Source organism: Stegodyphus dumicola, chromosome 12 (genome assembly GCF_044657685.1).
Source record: "Stegodyphus dumicola isolate Sdum_Otavi_A_Nest chromosome 12, ASM4465768v1".
Lineage (NCBI taxonomy): Eukaryota > Metazoa > Arthropoda > Arachnida > Araneae > Eresidae > Stegodyphus > Stegodyphus dumicola.
This window is the reverse complement of record NC_140779.1, coordinates 49,820,931-49,847,077: the sequence shown is the minus strand read 5'-3', so window position 1 is coordinate 49,847,077 and position 26,147 is coordinate 49,820,931. Positions and strand designations below refer to the sequence as shown.

The 26,147-nt window shown below is 30.2% G+C and overlaps 1 protein-coding gene and 1 long non-coding RNA gene across 13 annotated transcripts in view; one reads left to right on the top strand and one right to left on the bottom strand.

Annotated features, from left to right (window-relative positions):
• The window catches only part of LOC118203653 (uncharacterized), a 254,465-nt gene extending 245,986 nt beyond the window's left edge, over positions 1-8,479 (bottom strand). For all 12 annotated transcript variants that reach the window (XR_015044430.1, XR_015044436.1, XR_015044437.1 and 9 more), the window contains exon 1: positions 8,244-8,479. This is a non-coding gene — a long non-coding RNA (uncharacterized LOC118203653). The remainder of the gene's footprint in view (positions 1-8,243) is intronic.
• Positions 8,480-8,526: 47 nt separating this feature from the next.
• The window catches only part of LOC118192336 (homeobox protein Hox-B1-like), a 116,398-nt gene continuing 98,777 nt past the window's right edge, over positions 8,527-26,147 (top strand). The window contains exon 1 of the mRNA XM_085827719.1: positions 8,527-9,556. Within this exon, the coding sequence (XP_085683845.1) occupies positions 8,944-9,556 (613 nt within the window). The 5' untranslated portion in view covers positions 8,527-8,943. The remainder of the gene's footprint in view (positions 9,557-26,147) is intronic.

Genomic DNA, 26,147 nt, shown 5'->3' with positions numbered 1-26,147 from the left:
TTTATGAATAAAGATTGAGATATATCATCGCAGCAGTCGAACGTATAATATATATATATTTAATAATTTAAATAAATAATAAGAAGTATAATGAGGAGTTAGTTCTTAAAATCAGTAACTTTGGAGCAGCAAAATATATTTTTAGATGAATTTTTCGTTTATTATTTTTCATATTTTGGATTGCTTTGGATTTACATGCTTTTTGGACTCGGTAAACTGAAAATTTGATTATTAGATTTTTAAGCTTTTTTTGATTTTGACGCTATAATATTTAAAAAAATTAAATAGGCTTGTATGATTTAAAAATCTGCATATGGCTTTATTTTTTTATGTATTGGATTGCTTATCAATATAGCACGATTATTTTTTGGACTCTGATCAATATTTTGGGCTTTTTAAAATCTATTTTGTTTTTGATGCTATAATTTTTCAATTTTTCAATTTTTTTTTTTTTTTTTTTTTTTTTTTTTTTTTACATTGCTTCTTTCGGTCTGCAGGGGTTGGACTGATAAAGACACAGATTACTTTGATTGTTTTTCTGAGATTATTTTAATTTTGAAACGTCTATATTGGATCAGAACAGGCTGAAGTAATTATTTCTTTATTTGCACCAACCTCTGATGATGATGATGCAGCGAAATATATATATATATATATTTATTTGCTTTTCGCATGTTTTGCTCTTTTTTGCTTGCAATTTGGCCCTGAACTACTGATTTTTTTTTATATAATTTATTTAAATTTGTGTATTATATAGTTATATAAATTAGCATTTAGTAACTCTTTAATTTTATCAGCAGAGAATAACTCCCTATAATTTTCTATAGCTCAATATTTCTTCTTATACAAGGCAAAATAAGGCCAAGCAGTTTTAGTATAGAATGCTTATTAGTCCAAAGGAGATATTTGCCCTGAAGGACTATTATTTTCGTTTTGGCAATTTGGTTCAATGAGAGTTTGGTTCAATGGAGTTGGTTCAATATAAATGCCAGATTGTTGCTACCAAATATTATCGCCCTGTATTATATTTAAAGAAATTAAATAATGAAGAATCTGCATAAATGTATGTATGTTTCTCGCATTGGGATAAAACAACGGTACCTAGAGCCATCCAATTTTGAATGACGTACGTTTCTACCCGAATATGGGGATTTGAAAGCCCAAATTTGGAATTTGTTTTATAATCTATTTTATATTTTGTAAAACTGTAACGAATTTTTGATTAACAAACTCAACAATGTAAAAGCGAGCAATGGTAACGTTGTAAAGGAAAAAACAATTTTATCTCCAATGCATGAGACTGTGTATTCTAAAGATATGCTCATTTTAAAATTATTTTGCGATATTGCTGTTGAACTGAATTTTATGGGTTAAGTGCGAAGAACCTGATATTTAATATATAAAGATAACACACAAAACGTTAAAGAAAACTCCCCTTTGGACGTAATTTAAAATCTGAAACCTTTAAGATTTTATATGTATATATATAGATATATATATATTGGAGTTAGCTTAGTTCGAGATTCATTTTAAAGAAATTTCCCTTGAAAAGCCAAAATGAACTTCGAATTGGGCTAATTAACCATTTTCCGCTTCTTAATTTTAATATTTTTTTCGTATTTTACCTTGTTCAATTGATTAGTATTTTTATGTGTTTATAATCAACATTTTATTGAGCATATAGCCCATTATTTTACCTAGTTCAATTGATTTGTTTTTTTACTATTTTTACAATTGTTTTGTTAAAATTTCCTAATTTGTTTAGCAAATAGTTTTTATTATTTAAAAATTTTTTTCTTCCTTTTCACACTTTTCATAGCTACTAAATATGTTCTTGGTTCTTGTAAATATTCATGTATTTTTTCTCCTTTTGACACTTTTCATAGTAACTAAATATGTTTATGTTGGAGTTTTCTCGGAGCCACAGTTTTTGGTAACTTTTTGGCGAGCTTTCTAAAATTTATCTTCTAATTTCCTTAATTTTGCAGCACAATGCGCAAAATTTTGACCTAAATCGGTCTTTTTTCGTTTGTTCTTGCAACCTTACTTATAATATATATATATATGTAATTTTAATTATTTTAGGTAAAGCGTATAAGAAACTCCTGTTCTGTGTATTGCCGAAAAAACTGTTTAATGAGAAGTTTTTCTTAAATAACGAAATAAAATAATTCTTTACTTATCTCTGAGTTTATTAACCATGTAATTTGCTAACCATATAACCATATAACTGAGTGCAAAATTAGCTAAGAATGCAAGAAGCAATAAACAGAAAGAATATGCATAGTATGGCAAAAATGTTTGACATCGAAATCGTTTGCGAAATTTGTAGAGTGAAGTTACATATCATAAAACGGCCGTTAAATTAGGAGAACGGTATTAAATATATTAGAATTTTTTACTTTTATCATGAATCAATATCAGTATCGGTAATTAATTAATTAGATTTAAAAAGCGGAAATGTTCAAGTTTAATATTTCTACAGTATTTTGCTTAACGCATTCTAACACAAAGGAGGAAAAACAAAGTTATACTTTTTCTGAGTTTCTATCTGGTACACTTATACTTGTCCCAGTGTACTAATTTGCTCCTGCACTTTTTAATGCACCTACTGTTACTTTATTTTTATATAAAATTATTACTTACCCCTATCATTACATTACCCCTATCATTTACTTATTTTAAATTCTTTTCATCATGAAGCATATTACATTTTTTTATATTTTTTAACAGGCATATCGTATATTAGTGAAGTGCCGTCTTTTTCTCCAATAAAGAGTAGGATCTGGAAAACCTTTATATTTTTAGCCCAAACGGGCAGTTTACCCAGAAGGGATTTTTTCGTTTTGGCATTTTTTGTTGATTTACTGTAAACGGCGAATCACATTTTTAATTGTTGCCACGAAATATTAGAACCCTGTATTATATTTAAAGAAATTAAATAACACAAAATCTGCGTTAATGTATGTATGTTTCTCGCATCATGACAAAACAGCGGTATCTAGAGCCATCAAATTTTGAATAACGTACGTCTCCACCCGAATTTGGGCATATGGAAGCGCAAACTTGGAATTCGTTTTATTATCTATTTCATATTTTGTAAAGCATTTATGAATTGTTCATTAATAAACTCAACGATTTCAAAGCGAGCAATGGCAACACTGTGCGGAGAGGGGGGGATGTCTCCAGTGCGCCAGACTGTGCATCGAAAATTCTAATGAGATTCTCTTTTAAATATTTTGTGGTATTGCCGTTGAATTGAGTTTTACGTTTTAAGTACGAAGATCATGATATTTAATAAATAAAGGTTACACACAAAACTTTATAAAAAACACCCCTTAGGGCGTAATATCAAATCTGAAAGCTTTCAAATTTTATTATTCTTTATATTTTTTTAAATATAATTTCGACAATAATATATTTGTGGAAATCGGAAGGAAGCAATTAAATTTGATAAAGGCATAATAAAGTTTTTTAAATTCGATGGATGTTATGATAAATAAATCAATATTTAAAAAATATCTGTCTAAAATAACAGAAAAGTAATTTATTTTTCAGTTTTGAGAACTATATTCATCTAGAAAATGCGACAATATTCGAATACAGAGTCTCATATTTGTACAACAGACAAAGAGACAACAGATCTTTTGTGATTATTTTTTGTTTGTCTTAAATGTAATATCCTAAAAAATACCGTATACAGATCGCCGAAAATAGCTATCAATACAATAGCTATCAGCGAGTTGGCATAAACTTTTTCACTGGCTGCTCGTATGTACTTCGTAATAAAAGAGATGGAAATATTTTTTCTTCGCCCTTCCTCGTCCATGGTTTAAAATTGGCTAACTGTGTCAATATATATTACTCTAATCCTGTCATGTACCGCAAGAAAGTTTTCATGAAGATGATCTAAAATATGGCATCAAAAGTCCCAATGACATCAATTGTAAGACAATGAAAAATTTTAATTTCTTGTGATCCACTGCCATTTGTTAACATAACGGACTTATGATATCAAATGGGAGATGAAAAGGTGGTTTAATCAATCTTCGAGAATAGCTGCTGCTAGCCAAGTTCGTTCAGTTAATGTGCAAATCATACTACATACTACAACTTAACACAGTTAGGATTATATTTCAGTATACAATGATACAGCAAAGCATGTAATATGCATGTTACATATTACATATTAAATATAGAGAATATACAGTACTTTTATATGTATATTTATATATATGCTTTTTTATGTATTACCTAGAGTGATGTGTACTTAATTCTGTTTTTTACACGAATTTGGTTTAACACGAATTCAGAGTAAATATTTCGTTTTGTTTTTTCGGATCATTTTGGATTGACATGAGGGACCCAAATCAATTTATAAGAATTTTTATTCCGTCAAATTCTTTAATTTTTTTTTTTTTTTTCTATAGTAGAATAGTACATGCAAGCAAAAATAGATTACATAGCAGTTAGACGAAAGTGAAGCGCCCCGCGGTGAGTGGTAAGTCAAGTGACTTAAATGTATTATTTTTTTCGTCTATTTCCGTTGTAGTGGGCATTTAGAATTTGGAAATGATACTGGCGTTTATATTTTTGGCGAAACTTGCTTTTTACAAATATCTGGCGCTCTTTAAACCAAAATACATTACTTTAAAACTGTACTGAGAAGAATCAATTAAGCTTGAAAAAGCATTAAGTTACATTTTCAGCAAATTCTACGAACTAAAGGTTTTTTGTTTGTCATAACTATATAAATATTTATAGTATAAATTTATATTAAAAATTAAGAAATTGTCAACTTTTTGGTTTACTTGATTATAGCCAAACTATCCATCTAAAGGAAGAGATACCTTCATGGATGTCTTTCTTAGGGAAATGAGCTCCTATCTACGTTACAGATGAGGAAAATCACGAAAACGTCCATACAGTCAACTCTTTCGCCTAGAATCGATCCAGGTCGATTCTAGGCTCGGTCACTGGTTGGCTAAGATGCTGTCAAAAACAGCTTTTAATTAACAATATATTCATCCTTCAAAATACAGAAAATAAGTAAGTTCAGGAAAAAATATAAATATTAGGTTCATTTCCATATTCTAAATGCACACAATATGGAAACAGAAGAAAAAACTAATACATTTTATTCACGTGACTTACCACTCACCTTGGGGAGGCGCTTTACTCTAATCCTCTAACGCCTATGCAATCTATTTTTGCGTGCAAAATTAATGCTGCTTTCATTCCCTCACTCAGCTGCGTACCCTCATAGTTAAATGGCTGAAAATATGAAATGCTGAAAATATGGTTAGGAAAATCGTATTGGAATAATATTCATTTTATATTTGGAATCTATTAATAGTAGTAAACGTTTAAGAACAAAATAAAACTGTAGTAAATAGCATAGAGGTCTATTAAAAGGAAGCGGAATTAAATATTAAAAATTTGTAGTAAATAATGTTTTGGTTCAATTTATTATGGCAAAGCATTCGAGGGCTAGCAGCCTAAGAGGAGGACTGCCTTCATGGAGGACTTTCTATGTGAAGCTGACTCGTATACACATTACACATGAAGAAAAACAGAGTAAATAATGTGTAAAAGTATTAGCCAACAATTCTGTGGCTAATAAAAAACATATGCACACATATGTATATATACACATAATGGCATGCAAATACACACACACACACATATATACATGCACACTGAATTACGCATACGAGTGGGATTCTGAAAGGTCTACAGAAGACGTAAAATAGCGCCAAATAACATCTTAAAGTAAAAGAATTATGCAAGATGGCGAATTATTAGCTCAAATCCTATACATTTAAATCAAATGTTATAAACAAACAAAGCATTAGTGACAAAAGAAAAGTAATTAGCTAAATTTTAGGTGAAAACATGATAGAGACATAAATATTTTGTTTTGCTAAACCCAATTGAAAAGCTAGATAACGAAATCTGAATGTTGATAAACAAAAAAAATTTGCTGGTATTTGTGATCAAGCAATCATAAAATATTTAATTTTTAATATTACTATGAATTCAGATCGAAAGAATGGAAAATTTCCGAGCCAAATTTTCTCCCCCGGAAAGTAAATATCATATCAAGAACATAACTACCAATTTTGTTAAAAACCTTATTTAAAATTCATCGAAAATCTTTAAATTAACGCTTTCCGTTGATATAATTGTTGAAGAGAAAGTATTTAAATTCCGGGTGATATACACTTCATCATTATTCTTAAAATATTGGTTGTATTGCTCAGATTCATAATACTTAAGTCCTTTAAGAGCAGTAAATATGCAACTAAAAAATTCCCAATATTTTGAGAAATTTCTAATACGTTTGAATTTTTATTTTTACATTATTTATGTTTTTTAAACATGCATATTAAATTAACATATTCTACTAATCCTTTAGATAAGATTTCGCTCTCAAAGAAGCAATAAAACAGCATTAAAAATTAAGTAAGCTATGAATCAGTTCTAAGTGTTCTTTAAATTTACAGGTGCTTTGCGTTTATTTAAACTACCTTTCAGTCTGATTTAACAGTTTCTGCTTGCGATCATTATTATAGAATTTTTGAAAAAAATTACTAAAAGTCCGAGACAGTTATGTTCATTAAATAACGGAACTACTATATTTCTAGATAAAAACTGGAATCATTATACTCATAAACTAATCCCTCTAAGTTCCGAAATATAGAGGGAGGCTGTTTTAAGACATTTTATTAAAAATAAAACCTTTAATCGAAAATTCATCTATTGGCTAAACAAGCTCAAAAAAGGAATATAACAATGAAAAATATCCATTAAAAACGAGAAAAAAATTCTAATAAAATAAGAACGCGAAGATCGTACGTAATAAAAGTAGAGGACGCTCATAAACTTCCGTCAATTCTCTCCTTGTTTCCTGCCGTTGCATGATTAAAATGTCGTTCAACAACAGCGCGAAACTGTGATGTATAAGATGCATGGTCCCCCATCTTAAGCGGGAGTCCCCTCCCCCACACTCTTGTTGGTTAATATTCATCAAGCGCAGGGAACATAGCCCCGATGGGGAGGGGAGAGGATATGGAGCACGCAACCAACCATCGACCCTTTTAGTAGAGAGCAACTCTCGCGAACCTTCATAAGGCGAAGTCGCAAAAACGGGCACCGACGACTCACTGCGTTTCGGTGTCCAACGAAAAAAGTTTGTGGGAGTTTTGCTGTTGATTGTTAAGAATATTCAGCTCACTTTTGCAATTATTTATAAATTCAGGTAATAATTGAATGAATTTCGACTGTAATGGAGCGGTGCTATACGTATTTTACTTTAATATATACCATCTCACGATCTTTCCCGTGTTTCTGGATTCCTAGTGTGCTTGATGCTCAGTAGACGTCACGAACTTGGAAAAGTTTGTTGATTGTTTTCGTGCAGGAAACAGCGTGAGTATCTTTGCTATGGTGACTGCTTGGAATAAAAGATCCGTGGGTGTTGATAGACGTGAGTGACAATATTAGATTCGTCCACGAAAGGGGAAAAATCTGGTGTTTGTGCATTCAACAATCGCCACGATGAACTTCGTAGTAAAAAAACAACAGTCAGTTGCATGGACAGCATTGCGTGCAAAATTTTTAAAGTACCAATAAGAAAAAAAAGAAAAAGAAATTATGGCTTGTTCAGCTATATTCAGTTGCAGTACAGAGATTTGATATTCAGTTTCGTAAATTTTTAATCAAAATATAGATTTCGAAACGGAGATATTTAAACCAAATCTAAATTTTATGAGGAATTTTCAACTACTGTTCAATTTATATGTACTTATTTTGCTCTGAATAATTTAGCTATAAAGAATTGTTTGGCAATTTAATTACATACGTAACCCCAAAAGTTATATAAAAAACGGTAAACTGTTCTAAAAAGATTCTCTATTTTAGATCTCGAAAGCTCTAAGTTTCTATCTCTGATATATTTTCTAGTGAACCAACACTTCAAAAAAGGAAATATAAATCAAATAATTTGATAAACGTTCAAGCTAAATTCTAACAAATTATATAAGGTAAGTAGCAGGTAATTCTTAGCAGTGATAGATGCTAGAAAGTCGAAGCATATTTTCATTAATACAATTTTTTTAACATAGTAAGTAAAAGATTATCTAAAAAATTAAAAAACAAGCAGCAATTAATCATGTTTTAGTGTCTTTGGTGTAAAAGGATTTACAGTATACAAAATCCTGAGAAGAAAAAAAAATTCTTACCTTAAAAAGAACTATGCTGATTATCTTGTTTTTCCTCTTTTGTTCTTTGCCTTGAATCAAAAGTATTCTGAGTGTTTATCTAAAAGAGGATGTGCAGTCTCAAACATAGCGGTACTGTCTAAGGTAGAAGAAGAAAACACGGCTGCTGTCCAGTGAGCGCTGAGTTGTTGACTTGGAAATACCGTCCCTCCCCCCCGCCGTTGCCATGACGACCGGGTAGCGCGCAGGCCTCACGCGCGACGTCGGCCCCAGCGGTCAGTGCATGCGATTACAAGAAAAAGGAAGCAGCACTTTGCGAAGGACCGCAGCGCTCCGCGGCCGTCCGGCATCCACTTGAACATAGGACCGGCGAGCGAAAAAGTGGACGAGTTATTCTCCGAAGAGAAAGAGGAGAAAAAAATAAGATTAAAAAAGAAAAGAAAAAAGAAAGAACTTGTCACTTCATCTATCACGCGGCAACATCGCCATTGGCCCGATCGCCGATCACGTGACCAGACCCCGCTCTCTCTCTTCCCATATTTTTCTGTCAACTCCAGGTCGGGGATGATTTCTCATCCATTTATTTTCCGATTTATCTGTACCACGCGAGACAGCTAATTTACTGCCTCTGCTCGGATTCGGAAAGAAAAGAGAGTGGTTCGTAATTGTACTCATAAAGGGAAAAAAAGAAAAGTAAAAAAGAAAGCGGACAGCGTGAAAAATGATGATGAACGGCACTAACGCTGTGTACGGAGGCGGTGTATGTCCTCAGCAGCCCCCAATAGTGGACTATGGCGGGGATTCTCAAATTTTCTATGGCGACGTCGGCCAACAACACTATGGATACCCTCCGGCTTCCGATCCTCAGCCAGCCGAGCCACCTAATAGTCACTTACCGCACCAAATCATCAATGAAGCGAACGGCCTCAGTTACACAAACCTGGACGCCGGTCACCCGTACAGTTCACAGCGGCATCATCACCACCACCACCAGCCTTACTGCCCGCAGTCCTCCGGTGGACCTTTTTACCGGACTTTTGACTATGACGTGATGTCCAGCAATCCCGATCCAGGTGGTAGTGTGGTGCCCAGCTATCCTCCAGCATCTTATCATCACCTTGACCCTATGTCCCATCAAGTGAGCATTAGTCGCAGAAGCAACAACACGTACGGTGCCTACCCCTCGGAAAGTTATGACTCTCAACACCATGTTGGTGGTGGTGAGTGTCAACAGATCAATGGAGTATCAGGCTTTCAAAGGACGCAAACACCCCAACAGCACCCCGTGCCCACTTACAAATGGATGCAAGTCAAGAGAAGTCTACCGAAACCAGGTAAGATTTATTACTTTCGTTTGTTCGAAGAGACTTTAGGGAAACGGAACTGAATAGCGGGTCTATTAAGAACGGTCGTTTCATACATTATTACTTTCTCCTTTTCCTGTTTTACTTCTGAAAGTTATAGAAAATAAGTAAATTAAGGAAGCATTATAAGCGATAATGATAAAATACTTAAAAAGAAAGTTGCTACAATTATCGTTTATTTTCAAATGTGTGACATTTATGGTTATAATTTATTTCCAGGCAATTGAGCTTCTTCGAGACAAATGATAAAAACTTTAAAGTTCTGACAAATATTCAGTGAAGTCTCAGGTCAAATTTAGAAATTCAGTTTAGTATATTTTTAAATGTCTCACTATTAATTAAATTTATGAAATAAATTTTGTGAATACTTCATTTTACTTTATGCTTTGATTAATCAATCATATAATGAAGTGCATAATATGCCTTTAATTATGCAGACTGAATAGAATTTGTAAATTTATCGCACTGCGATACTACCATTAAATTTCATAGTCACAAATTTTGAAAAAATTGTATTTAAAGAAATTGCAGTTATGCATTATTAGTAAAATTTGAATAAGTAAATTTGAATAAGTAAAATTTGAATAAGTAAAATTTGAATAAGTAAATTAAGAATGTATTACTTTAATGTTATTTAATATTTAAAATTTTGAAAATATCTACAACAATAACAAATGAAGTTTGAATTCTCCAAATCCATACTTATTAATAATTTATGTTTAACTTCTACAGAATCTACACTTACAACCACCTCAGGAATACATTTTAATTAAGTATTTGTGTAATATTTCAACAAAAACATTATCGTTCACTTCCAAAGTATTATAATAAATTGCCACTTCTGTGTTGAGATGGCTTACCTTTTTCTGAAGCGCTTTCAGCGGACAATTTAGCGTTGCAATGATTCTAAAGTCAGGAAATTGTAACTTGTTCCTTTTACATAACGAAGAGATGCAATATACCAAGGCACACGCTTCGAAACTTCATGCCGGAGTATCTAAGAAACACATGCTTGTTCAGCATTTATCCCGCATGCGCGCCGCGCAAAGAGGGAATGAAGGAAAGCTATTGTTAATGGTTTCTTGGAGCGTGGTAAGATCATTAAAGAAGACAACATTAACCGATGCATAATAACTATTATAAAACCATTTGATAGCCGTTATTATACCTCCTCAAAATGAAAACAGGGAGCGTTTCAAAATAATGTGTGATAACTCGCATGGTTGAGACCTTCGAAGCTTTTACGATAAAAACAAAGTTACATTATCATAGAGGAGTGATAAATTATATTTTTATGAGAGATGTACAGTACTCAAAATTGAATATATGTATCTATAAAAGAAGTTAAAACATAATTTTTTAAAATTATCACATAATTTTCAGTTTGTCTACTGGTAGTGTCTTTACATTCAATAATGTTAAATGAACTTCAGTTCTTTTATGTTATGTTTCCTGAAAATTCTTTCAATTAAAAAACTATATTAATATCGATAAATGTCAGGGAAAGCCACGAGGACGTTAAAACACACCTATTCTTTTATAGTGTTGATATTTATATATTTCTAGAAAATAGTCAATTAGCATTTAAATACACGTATTCTTTAATTCGTAATGGCAATATTTACAAAAAAGACAAATCGGCATTAAAGTATGTTGTGTCTTTTTATTCTTATTGTCTATGACGAAGGCATTAAAGAACGCATATATGTGATAACATTTCTTTTGGATTTCGCTTTATGGTGCTCATAGAAACTTTTCTGTAGCACATTGATTCATAATGAAATATTATTATTATAATTTTAAGCAAAAATTTGGAGAAAATATTGATATTGAAATTCCCAGGAAAACACGAAAGAAATGTAATAAAATCGAGCAAATATTTTGTTTTCAAACTGTTTAATAAAAATTCTCTGGACATCAATGTAATGTTTGAATTTGCATGTCAAACTCATTACTTAAAAACTAGGAAACTTATTTTAATTTACTTTTCGTACATAAACGTACAATAAATTTCGATACAAGGGGAAAAATATTTTAGTGTTTTCTATAAGTCAAAATCTTAATAATAAAATATAAATTAAGAATTTTCTGTTATTAACTATATATTTCCCATTTATTTAACAGCTATTTAATTTCATATTATTTATATAATATGTAAATTTTATTTTTTGCATTATGTGTATGTAAATGTAAGTAGTCGTTTTTCATTAGCTTTTCAATTTAGTATTAATTTTTCTAGAAGCTACTAAAGCTGTTTATTTAGTTGCTAATGTCAGCACTTGATTTCGTATTAATAAATAAAAAGTATCCCTCTTAATAAAAAATTTTTAAAACAATTCGTACTCATTAATGTTTTAAAAGTAATTTAGAATATTAACCAAGTGAATTTTGGAAAAAAAAAATTCTTAGCAATATAAATAAAAATAAAAATTAATGTAATTATATGTCTTCGAAACTTTCAGATAATAGTACTGAAAACGTAAATTGCGATCCTACAATATTTCAAAGATAAATTAAGTTTCTTGCGAAACTTTGCTTAAAATTTATAATAGTTTCCTAACTATATACATTAGGTTTTATTGTTCTTGATATTTAATGTATGGGTTTACGAAATAATTAATATTTTCTAAATATTGTTGCTCACTGCAGGACAAGTTTTACGTGAAACTTCGTCATTATGTGATTATGAAGTAAATACTTTTCCATCTTTTAATTAGAGTATGGTTAAAAAATCAAAAGGAAACTGCAAACCAGTCTTCCATATTCCCAGCTTCTTAATCTTTAAAATGAGTTTATTCAATTTTCTTCAGCTCTGGAAACATTTTTTGTTTATGAATTTCTGTTATTTTGCATATTATTTCAAATTAATGGCTTATGATAAACGCAGATGCATGAATACCACACTCTTTAATAGTTCTCACTTTTAAACTTGTAAGTAAGAGACGTATCTTTACTGATTCGTATACTATCTTAAACAATAAAAGTAAGTAAAGTTGTAATCATGCTTTGGTGCTTGGGAAAGTTTTTTGCTCAGACTTACTGTTTATTTAAAACCATACTTACCTCCATTGTTCAAATGAATTCTCTGACGAGTATCATTTTATTTTCTTTAGCATAATTTTTCCTCATAGTCAACTAATTGACTATCTTTTAGACACTACGCGTTATATATGCTTAATACTGCTGAAAGATCCACTCATACTACAAAATAACAACTGACGTTTAAAGTATGTAGATTTGAAGTGCACGGACATATTTGTATCGCAGATATGTTTATTTATTCCTGTAATTGAAAAATGTTTACAGTAATTTGAAATAACTGGCAGCGAAAACATTCAGCTTATAAACATCAAAACATTGTAAAATATCCCATAAGGGCATAAAATGTAGATATTTATTTGTTTTACCGTTTATTACGATCAAATAAATGAGTTGTTAGGCTTCCAGAATGCATACCGAGCTATTGTTGTAAAAGGCTTCAAATATGGGAAGATGTTAATATACAAACATATGTACATTTTGCAAAGTGAGAAAAACATATGTACATTTTTCAAAGTGAGAAAAACATATGTACATTTTGCAAAGTGAGAAAAACATAAACAAACGGTGAGAATAAAGCATATCTTCATAAAAGGAATCTAGTGTACAATGTGCTAAAATAATTTACACACTGTGCTACTGCAATAATTTTTGTAATAATAGTGCACACCGTGCTCTAATAATTTACACACTGTACTACTGCAATAATTTTTGCAATAATAGTGTACACTGTGCTATAATAATTTACATGCTATGGTACTAGAATAAGTTTTGCAATAATAATGCATAGCACGCTACTGTAACAATTTTTCAGGCATCTTTTGTTAACTTGTACATTAAAACAATTTTCAGTACAAATCGAAAAACCGAAGCTAGTCATGTTGAGATACTTATTACTTTTACCAAAATAGCAATAACATTAACATTGAATGTTATTGCTATTTTGCAATTACCACACTTTTTATTGAATATTATTGCTATTATTTACTATTCACACATCAGAAATGTAAATTTTTTAGAGCATATCTTATCATCTTTCCTTAAAAACATTTCAGTTTTTCCTAATTAAGAATTTCAGTCATTTGTAAGACAAAATAAATTTAAGTCGTGAAAAATGTAAACAGCATATGGCATTATTTTAAGTAAAGTATTTGGATATATGTAGAGCTTTGCAATAAAATCCATAGACATAAATGTTTCGATTTTTTTTTTTTTTCTGAAAGAAAATATTATTTTAAGGGAAAGGGAGAAAATATACCAGAATTAAAAATTACAAATGTAGAGTTTGATGCTAAAATTAAAATCTGAAATATTTGCACAATAAGATATTCAAAAGAGAAAATGCAAAAACAAATTTGCATTGAGAAATAAATAGCCTTCAGAGTAAAGCTGTTATATGCATTTCTCTCAAGGACTTCAATCAAAAGAGTTTCTAAACGCTATTATATCCAAAAGAACAATTGGGCAGTTGAATCACTTCACATCTGTGAATTTTCTTATGTTAGATAATAGAAAAAATATAGGTCACACGAATTTTTTTTCGCATTTAATAATACTCTCTGTTTAATAGCTCTATTAAAGCAGGCCACACTTTTTTTACACGCCCCAGATTATTACATTATTATCTTTGGACTTAGTGATATTTTTATGGAAAATGTCCATGAAATCAAAGTTTAATTTTTAATAATAATAAGACCTTTCTCACTGTTTTATTTAAAAACAAAATCTGAAATTTTATCAATTATTTTAACGTGTGGGAAAGAATGAATCATAATTTCAACATATACATTAAAAAAATTAGTTTATAATGATGGTAATTATAGAAAATAATGACACTAAAATATTAGCAAGAGCTTGTAAATAAATAAAAACTAAGGCAATTTTAAACAATTCAGTTTTTACTTTAACAGAACCAATAAGTCTACGAAATTTTTACAGTATATGGCATATTTATTTCATAAAAAATATATTTAGTTTATTTACAGTACATAATAATTAATAATACTATTATACCTGTGTTTAAGGTGTTTTTATTTGGTACGCAATGGTACTTTCTTTAATTTCAAATTTTCATATTATTACAACATTTGATTTTATTTCCTTAAACGCCATGTAGATAATATATATATATAAGTGAGTTTGGAAATTATTTGCATAAGAAAAAGTACATTTTTGAGTAAATTTCTTACTAAATGTTATATAAAACAAAAAAAAATCTGGGAAAATAGGTATTGTTTAACAAAAACCTTTTAAACATTTAAGATATATATAGATGTTATTCTAAATAGATTTAAACATTAAAAAAGTATTTCGATTTTAAATATGAATATCAAATACTGGTATTCATATCTGCCTGTTATACTGAATGTCATATTTATTGTAATATTTATAGGAAGGATAAATCCGAGATGAAGGAGGGAGAAGAGGTGTTGAAAATAGTTTATCAATGATATTTACTGAGAATGTTTACTATATATTTATATTACAATTTTTAAATGTCGTACACTTTCATCTGGCCCATAACCGGCCGAGCGGTAAAAGCTGCTGAACACTGGTAGATCGGTCCGGGATTAGAGTGCCGGCGAAAGGGCTGGCTGCATGGCTGCGTGGTTTACCCCATGTGTAACGTGGGTAGGATCCTGTTTCGCTCAAAAATACCTCCACGGGGGATCCCTCCCTTTTTTCCTTTTTCCTAAGGGCAGAGCACGTAATAAGAAAAAAAAAAAAAAAAAAAAAAAATTACACTTTTATAACTTTTTTTTATTTACAGACTTATTATTTTACGTGCTCTTACAGTTTCAATAAAAAAAAAAAAATTCGTTCCGTAAGTTAACAATGTTTGTAATTTTACAAGTGGTAAATGTCGACCGTAAACTAAGAGACGGTATAGACAGTTTAGATAGTTTTCAACCAAACTTCAGATGTAAAATATCCTTTTAATTTATAGCAATTTCTGTTTAAGGGCGGACCCTAAGTGCCTAAGGGTGGAACTTGTAATAAGTAAAAAAAAAAAAAAAAAAAAAAAAATACACTTTCATAAGTTTTTTTATCTATCGATTTATTTTACATGCTCTTACAGTTCTAATAAAAAAAATTAAGTTCCGTAAATTAACAGCGTTTGTAATTTTGCAAGTGGATAATAGACCATAAACTAGGGAACGGTGTAGACAGTTTAGATATTTTTCAACCAAACTTCAGATCTAAAATATCTCTTTTAATTTGTAGCAATTTCTATTGAGACCGAAGTCGAAAAGAATTTTTGTTCCGTCGTTTTTCTACTTTATTCAGTTGCTTTACAAAAATAACTATTTTAAGAGGAAATCTTTAAAAAGAAAAAAAAAAAAAAAAAAAGGTTTTTAAAAAAATTACACCAATTTTTGCTAACTATACTAACAATACTAGAAGCATTTCTCATTGCTATGGAATTAAAAATCAAAGAATCCTAGTTTAACATTTCATAGTTAGGTAACAAATTACAAAAACAAAACAATTTCAGTTTACTAATTATTGATGTAACCATTAATTCCTAACCATTAATTCAGGAATGGATTAAATTTACATTTGCCTCTCTCTTCTTTCTCAGAATGACATCTTTATACAATGAACATAGCGATATTAAAAAGCAGGTTTGATAACCAGGACACTAAAGGCGATTTTTTGTTGTTAAAATTGTGATATATTATCACAGTGAGGATACCCTACGTTTTAAACGCTATCTTATATCATCAAATTACCTACATTTATGTTATCAGCTTCTTATGGCATTTTTTATGCAAGTATCAGCATGCCATATAAGTATTTGCTTATAAACTACTGTTCTAGGAAGACACCCTAATTTCCTAGAATAGTACACCCTAATTTTAAAATTGTGTAGTTTTATTTTCGTTGTTTTACAATCTGCGTTTAGTGCAATATCTTAAGCAGAGACAGAGATGGGCTAACAAATATTAATAACTGAGGCAAGTCTCAAAACTATATCCCCTAAACATTTTATCACATTTATATTACTCTTTAATTTTTTTTATATTTTAATTTCAGAAGAGGTATTAGTCTCGAAACGGCATTTTGCGTCGAATCATTATAAGCGACTGTATCACTTTTCAAATTCTTGCCACCAAGTATTACCGCTGTGTACTATATTTAAAGAAATAAAATAATGAAGAATCTGCATGAATATATGTATGTTCTCGCATTGTGAAAAAGCAACGGTACCTAGAGCCATTACATTTTAAATAACGTAGTCCTCCACCCAAGCATGGACACCTGGAAGCCAGAATCTTGAATTTGTTTTATTATCTATTTCCTATTTTTTAAACTTTAACGAATTTTTGATTAACAAACTCAACGATTTCAAAGTGATTGATGGCAACCCTGCACGGGGAAAAAAAAAATATCTCCAGCGCGTGAAACTGTCTATCGGAAATTCTACAGGTATGTTGTTTTTAGATATTTTTAGCCCAAAGGATGTTTGCTCAAATGCTTTCGAAACGTGAAAAATGTGCTTGAACATGGGGGGGGGGGGACCGCCCATTTGTGTGTAATATAAAGTCTGAAAGTTTTCAGATTTTTTTGTTTGTTTTTATTATGATTATTATTTTAGTAAATCAGTAAATTTCTATCGTAAAAAGGCTACAATAGGTAAGGATGTAATACAAACTATATAACATAAGAATGCTTAACTAGGCTTGTTAGATGATTTTTGAACTTATTATTTTTTTTCTCGGAATGTAGTCTAAAGAAAAACAAATTAACAATTTGTAAATAAGTAATTTACAATTGTAAATAATAATAATAATTTACTTATTTACAAATTGTAAATAAAATTTACAATTTGTAAATAAGTAAAATTACCAGCCCAGTGATATTGATTAATATTACATCAAATTTTAATGTGCAATGTAATCGTATCTGTATTTTAATACGTAATTTCGAGATTTTATACGTAATATAGTCGGGAATATTTATAAAAGATCATCTGTCCTGCATTCCATTTTCAAAGAAGGCAAGGTTGATTTTTCATGATTTCCTTCTCACAAAAAACCTAATGACTTAATATTACTTTTTCAACATTGAAGAGGCTAGTTGTATGATATTTTCGTGATTTTGGTTAAAACACGGTAATGAGCAAAGTAGATTGTAGAAGCAAGGTTAACTCAAATTAAATTAGAAGCAAGGTAACTTCCTTGGTAAATCGTTCACTAAGTTATCCTTTCACTTTAAGCATTTAATTTGAGTTGAGTGGGCACATTGCGTAATTTTTCAATACATCGATAATTTTTTACACATATAGCAAAAGCATGTAGCTTCGAAAATGATTAAGAAATATGTTAAACCATTAAAAAATACTAAAACCTGAACGCTTTCAAATCTTTTATGACGCCCAAAGCGGTGACTTTTAACCTTTTTATTTATTAAATGTCATGTTATTCGCACTTAAACCACAAAATTCAGTTCAACAGTAATATCACAAAATATTAAAAAAACAACATATCTTTAGAATTTTCGATAGACTGTCATGCGCGCTGGAGATAAAAATGTTTTTTTTTTTTTTTCTGTACAGTGTTGCCACTGTTCGCTTTGAAATCGTTGAGTTTGTTAATAAAAAATTCGTCGTTAAGTTTTACAAAATATGAAATAGATAATAAAACAAATTCTAAATTTAAAATTCGCCGAGAAACATATTACATTCATGGACATTCTTCTCTTTATTTAATTCCTTTTTAAAATAATACAGGAGGATAATATTTAGTGGCAATGATTTGAAAAGTGATTCAGCCATTTTCATTGATTGAAAGCAAAATTCCGTTTCGAGACTAATAGCCCTTCTGTGCTAACGCTCCTTTGGGCTAAAAACTGATACCAGCTGGATGTTTTGGTCTTCGAATTTTGTGATTATCAGAAAGTAATTCAATATTTGGTAAGAAAGTCTGAAAGTTTTCTTCCCCCACGTAACATATGCCAATATGTGCCCAAGTGAGAAAGTTAATACCAGTTTAATCACGAGATAGAACAGATGGTTAAAGTAAAATCCTTTTCTGTAGAGAATTTAGAATTTTAACAACATAAGATTGCATTTTCCGAAATCGAATGAGTGGTTTATTTCAGTGGAAAATTTTTTGTAGTCTGAAAAAATTATTCAAGTATTTTGCAAATGTGTCTATTTGTATATCAGATTGAGCTCTTGTGACTCTATCTTTAATTTTATGCTTAAAATTTTGCAAATTTTCTTCTCAACGTGGGTCATTTATCATACATATAGAAGATATTATAAGTAATCAAAGATATCTCTAAATATTATTAATTTTAATATGAAGTATTAAGTTTTTATACTTTAAAAATTTTCTCTAGTTTAATGGAATAAACTGGCTTTCACAAGTAGAAAAAAAATTCAGGAACTATACAAAAAGAACGAACAAAGCGCTTAGAAAATATTTTCAAAATTAGGATCTTCTTCATAAGACTAAAATAATTCTACAAGTTTCTAGAAGGATACAAAATTTAAATAAAGAAGCAGGAGGAAGAAAGGAAATTTTCCATTCTTTTTATGCAACACGGAACAAGTTAACATTTCGTTTATAACACGTACATATTCTCCCCCCCCCCAATGGGGAAGGAAATTTGGAAAACTAATGACTAAAAAGCAAGTTTAGAGTTTTCTTTCAATTTGAAATTCTGAAGTTTAAGTAAGAATACTGAAAAAGTTTATCTATTATTTATTAACGATTGCAAACTCATTTAATTAAGATAATTCTAAATGAAGTATCTCACTTCCTACGCCAGTTTAAGGATTAAGCGATTAATCATCTTTCGAGAAATATCAATAGCTAATTAATTATAATATATGTGATGAAGTTATTTTTGTCTCATTAGCGAGCTCATAAACTAAAACGTAATATTCCTTTAAAAATTTAATATTGTGAAAGTTGTTCTGGATTCTTGATCCTTTTATGGATTAATAAAAATAACTAATTGAATAATTTAGAGTTCGTTTTATTATCGATTTCATATTTTGTAAAACTTAACGAATTTTTGATTAACAAACTCAAGGATTTCAAAGCGAGCAATGGCAACGTTATACAGAAAAAACATTTTTATGGTCCAGCGCGTGAGACTGTGTATAGGAAATTCTAAAGATATGCCCAATTAAAAATTATTTTGCGATATTGCTCTTGAACTGAATTTTAGAACATGATATTTAATAAATAAAGGTAACTCGCGAAATGTTAAAAAAAAAAAAAAAAAAAAAACGCCCCTTTGGATGTAATTTTAAATCTAATTCTTTTTTTTTTTTTTTTTTTTTTTTTTAGCGTACATGATAGATATCAAATAGATGAATAATAGTTGGGTGTAAAAGTTACATCAGCTGCTTTTGTATCCTCTGACAACAACACTTTTAAGGAACAATAATTCTAATTGCGAAGCAATACCAGTCAATATATTATTAACTATAAAAAGCGGTTATTTTCATTTGAAAACAGATTTTTTAATCTTTTAATAATTTATTGAAAAGCATAAAAAATTATATATGTATGTACGCCTCCAAAGAATCAACTAAGAATGAAAATATCAATCATCTAATATCAAATATCAGTTTTCTCATAAGGAAATTCCATTAATTTGTAACGAGAATAAAAGAATTGTATTCTTAAATCATTTTTCCTCACTAATATGTTATGGAAAGAATATATGTATATATATATATATATATATATATATATATTATCAACAGCTTTATAAACAGTAGAAATATCAGTCTGTTTCTTTTATACGTAATTATTTCTTACTGCGCATTTATTTCTATTTGTTAGCATTGAAAGTCAGACGATTTACGCTTACGATGAGAAAGGAACATAAATCTATTGCTGAGATTTAATAGTTTACTTTAATTCCAGAATGATAAATAATGCTCTAATTCAAAGTGATAAATTATTTAGGAGGAAAACACATGCTCCTACAAAAAGGGTACGAAAAAAATCACTCACATTTCTACGAGAACAACAACCATGTATCAAACCTATTCATTACACGATGAAGATTCTATTAAAGAAGCATTCGTTACCCATAACCGTCGCTGTAAAGGATCATAAATCTCATTGCCGCACGGGTCAAGCTAATAAAGTCATTATCGTCAAACACGGCCTTTGAATCTGGCCCGCGCTTCGCTATATAAATGGACTCTGACAAACGATCTTCACCTGTTGGAGCGGACGATATAATAAATGGCGTTCAACAACCCCTCGCAATTAATAGCCCCTCTCCGTATTTGTCAACCCTGCAAACAGAATGTCGTTTGGAACGGAATGAAAGAGAAAAAAAGAGACTTGGAAGAGAGAATAATGATAATAATAAATAAAAAATAAAGAGATCGGTAAGTTTGCGCAGGAAAAAATTTTCGGTCGTTTAGCCGCGTGCTATGCTAGAGTTTCCGGCGTGAGGGTCCATTACTCATGCGGTGGATGGCGACCCGGCTTAGGCTTAAGTCGCCGCAGATTAATGGTGGCTGCTCCTGGGGAGGAAGAGCAGATCTCGCCGGCTCAATCGAGGGAATAGGCTTTGTTTTGTGCCTAAGAACCACTTGTGGAGCTTCTGAACGGAAGGTGTAAGGAGCTACTGGCAATTTGTGGTATAGCGTTTGTATTTTGCGTAGCGTAAAGCAGCGGAGAAGACCGATTTAAGAGATATTTTTACCATAAAGTATTTTTACGTGCACTTGGAATTTCAGTAATTATTCACAGCTAATTATGATGTGTTCTAAATACAAAAGGAAAAAAAATCTGTGGATGCGTGCAATTACGTGTGGCTTTTATTTCTATAGCAATTATGTTTTGGAAGTAGTTATTTCACGATTTATTTCACGCAACTAAAATAGCAACTACAACAACATTTTAATCACATATATGTTGTAGCCAAACACAAGAAAACCATTATAACTTTTAAGATTGATCTCAGAATGAAGAATAATTGTAGGTTTGTTTGATAATCCCTCCTTTAATCTGTTTTGAAAGACTAGAATGTTCTAGTAAATGAAACTAGGTGGTTTGATTAAACAAGTTAGTAGGAATTTTTCGTCCGTTAAGGTATATTGTATTTTAAGTAAATATCAGGAACCTAGTTTTCTGTGTGGATAATCAGACTACTAGAGGGGCAGATGTATTACTTTAAATAATTTGTATCAATTAGCAAATTATTTATCGTTTTTAACTAGCTTACAAATATGCTTTAACTAAACCTTTATACAAAGGCAACTTGCGTTTGTTTTTTATATGCTGACCACAACTTGCTAATCTAATTTGCCTGCAGACGTCATGATCTAGAATCCTTTTGTTAGATGAAATAACAGTGAATTCATAATCTTAAAATTTCATGAATTATTTGCAGTGTTTTCTGATCATATAATTCCTTACCTGTTAGTTTAATAGTCTAGCAAATGAGAAATGAGATAAGCATGTACATACAGCAAATCTTTATCTTTTTTTTTTATTATTTATCTGTACATTTGTTTTATTACTATTTATGTGGTGACTGCAAAGTCTGACACAAAATTTTAAATCCAATAATCTCTTTGTCGTGAATCGTATGAAAATCTTTTGTATCCTTGGAAACGTACCTCCTGAGACTTTAAAATTTATAGGGTTGTTATGGAATGAATGCTTCCCTCTTGTAGCTCATTCAAAACGTCTTGTGATCGTTTATCTGGCTATTATGTCTGAAAATGGACAATGTCGTTGACATTCCATTTGACCCATTGTAAAATCTTCGGTCAGTAGATTGATGGCTTAGATGTGTGTGGCATTCATTCATCAAGATCAGCTAGTGATGAGACCGTTTAAAGCTATTGTAAGAAACTAATTTTTTCGTCACTTGTCACTAATCGATATAGGTGAAGGATTAGAAAAGAGTCCACTGGGTATATTCACGGTCGTTTCTCAGCAGTGGTGGGAAGTAACACAGAATTGAATAGAAGGATAAGGTTCCCAGGATGGACCAGGAAAAGGAAGTCATTACGGCTGGGAATTTTTGCGATATTCCAAAAATATACCACTGAAATTTTGCTAGTAGACTATATCTATATTTTTTATTATAAAATAATTTTAAAATATTTAAATACTCAAAAAATGAGCAAGACTCTTTGATAAAACAATAACTAAAGCCAGAAATTTGTGAAAATAGCTGGAAATAAGCGACAAATATCATTCACATGAAGTTTTTTGCTTTAATTTTAAAGAAGACACACGTCATCTTTAAATTACAGTTACTTTCTACAAGAACCAATTTCTTATTTTGAAACTATGTAATCTGATCTTCTTTAAAATTTATATCTAAGAATGGCAGTAGGAAATTGATATAGATAACAGGATTTTACATTTTAAATATATGTAGCGGGAACTTGAATCTTCAAAAAAAGATTTTTAATACATTGAAAATTGTTTAGCAGTAATTTTTAGTCGTAAGTTTTATGTAATATCGTGTTTCCTTTCAAAATACTCGCCTTTGCGTAATAGTCGCATCCTCCTTTTGAAGCAGAAAAAATTGTCAAAAGAGTACAACATTGTGTAGTAGACTTCCCAGAATAATAATCGCACCTAGAATTTCACAATGAAAAACTGGCATAAAAAGGTACGGCAATTAAGCAGGTAAGCACGGTATTGGCTCAGTGACAGGGAGTTAGTTACATCATTTGCAAGGTCTGGCTATGTGTTTGTTACTGTTTCTTATTAACATTCAGTTTTTACATTTGATATTAATGTATTGCTATAACAATATCCCTTACTCCCATTATCCCTTACTTATTTAATTTTAATAAAATGAACGATTAGCATCATATAATTTTAAATGTGAAATTATAGGGTGTATTAACATCAGAAACAAAATATCTAAAATCAATACTGAAATAAAAGCCTGCACCGAAGAAAAATATGAAATAAAATATCGCAGTATGTTATCCTACTTAAATTTTTTTAATTTATTTATTTAAATATTATTCAATACTCATATCTTACAGTTAATGCTTTGTGAAATATGCAACACATTTTTAAAATGAATTAATATTTGCGTTTCAAAGAGCTCAGATTTTATGATTTAAGCATAAACAGTATTAATATAACACTTATACATATAGTTATACTTTACTATTTTTTGTTATTATATTACATTTTGCGATTATAGTATACTTATATATTATACATATGTAGCTATATACTAAGATATTTGCAAAATTCTTATTTACAGCGTAAGTCTCATAAAAAAGGTATATCATTTTCATTCAGCATTGAGAAGTATAAAAAGTATATCTTTTTTATTCAACATTGAGAAAAAATGAATCTTAGCGCTTTGTAACCAATTTATTGCTTTCAGTTTTCAAGAATGTTAAATAAAATTACTTTTCCTTACGTGTTTCATATGTTTAAGATAAAAATTAATCTTCTAAAATTCTCTTTGAAAATTCTTTATAATTTATTTCATATGGCATGAAAAAAAAATGTTAGTTTGAGAAAAGAAGGGCAGTTAAAGTATTCTTTTTTAATTATTTTTATTTGGGAAAACTCAGATTAAAAAATTTTCTGTGTTTCTTAAAGTAAAACTTAGTATAAAAAGCTAAGATAAAGCAGAATACATAGGAAAATCCAGGTTTAAATCCATATATAAAAAGAGAAGTGCCCAGTAGAATAAAGTAATAATAATATATAAATGGTAAATAGACACAAAATATTTGTGATTATTTATCACGTGAAGTTAGCTACTAAGGAAAAAGAAGCTTCTTGGAGGATATTCATAAGAGAAAACCATTTGAGTCGGTTTTTATTGGTTTATTTGATTATGGCAAAACAGATGTCTAAGGGGGGTGGCGGATGACTTTATAAAGAAAATTGGCTTGTGTATGCGTTACACTTGGAGAGAAACAAGGAAACGTCAAGGCAGCCAGCTCCGTATTCGAGCCCCAGACCAAACGACTAGTGTTCAGCGACTTTACCGCTCGGCCACTGGGGAGGACGCCATTTTTACCGCTCGGCCGCTGGAAAGGATGCCATTTGTGGGTTGACAGGAACATGTGACTTACGTTGTATTTTAAAGAAGAAGAAAAAACTTTAACTCCTTAATCATACAGCATAATATATTTGCGCTATTAATATTGAAATTTGGAACAATTTTATGTACTTAACGAATGTCTAGAAAAATATATTTAACTGTTATCTTTCATTAATTGTGCCCATCGCAAAACAAAAAGTGAAATTCATTTATTTCAGCAATGTGAAATTTGTTCATTTGCTGCGAATAAAAATGAGTGGCAAATTGTTATAATATCGCGGAATTTAACACATTGAAGCCTACTGAGTTAACTGAAGATAAAATATGAAGCATCATTAAATCTCGTTAGTTTGAAAATCAGTCTTATGTTACGTTGTTAACTCATAAATTTTAAAATTATAGTACATTTTAAAAATTATACTTGTTAGCCCGAAGGAGCAATTTACTTAGAAGGGCTATTAATTTCGTTTTGGAATTTTCCGTCGATTCACTATAAAGGGCGAATCACTTTTTTAATTGTTCGCACCAGATATTAGAGCCCTGTATTATATTTAAAGAAATTAAATAATGAAGAATCTGCATAAACGCATGTATGTTTCTAGCACTGTGATAAAACAACGGTTCCTAGAGCCATTAAATTTTGAATAACGTGCGTTTCCACACGAATATGGGCATCTGGAAGCCTAGATTTGGAATTTGTTTTATTATCTATTTTATATTTTGTAAAGCATTTATGAGCTTTGACTAAGAAACTCAACAATTTCAAAGCAAGCAATGGCAACACAGTACGAAAAAAATATCTTCCAGCACGCTAGTCTGCGTATCGGAAATTCTAAAGATACGCTCTTTTAAATATTATGCTTCTCACATAAAAACTTTAGAAATTATTTTGAGTTAAAAAATATTCGGTTTTGGTGTTTCAAAAATAAATAATTTTGTTTGTGCAAAAATATAATTTGATTATTTTTAAAGTTAGTTATTTTACTTACGCTTTCATCTTTTTTAATCTGAGTAAAAAATTCTGCTAAAAATTATGATCTATTTATTCATAATGCTGAGCTCTGTGCATATTACAATTTTATATCGATGACAAAGAAGATATTTTGTTTTTATTTAATTTAAAATACTGTGGTATCTGGAACACAAAGTAAAAGAGAAAACATAATACCAAGGATATGAAAAATAAGTATATGAATATTCACATCATAAACCAATTATTTATAAAAAACATTCAGCTTTAAATTGTGTTATGTTTTTTACATATTTTGATAGTTTAAAGGTACTTGACCCCTTAATTTATAAACATTACATAGTATATGTAATGCGAATGATGTCATTTACGTGTTGCAGCTCCGCTGTGCTATGTTTATTGTAATGTTTTATTTTACACATTGCATATGATGCTTCTATACGTGCATGTATCTATCTACCTATATATATATATAGATAGATAGGTCTCTTACGTCTAATTACCAGTTAGCCAGTTATATATATA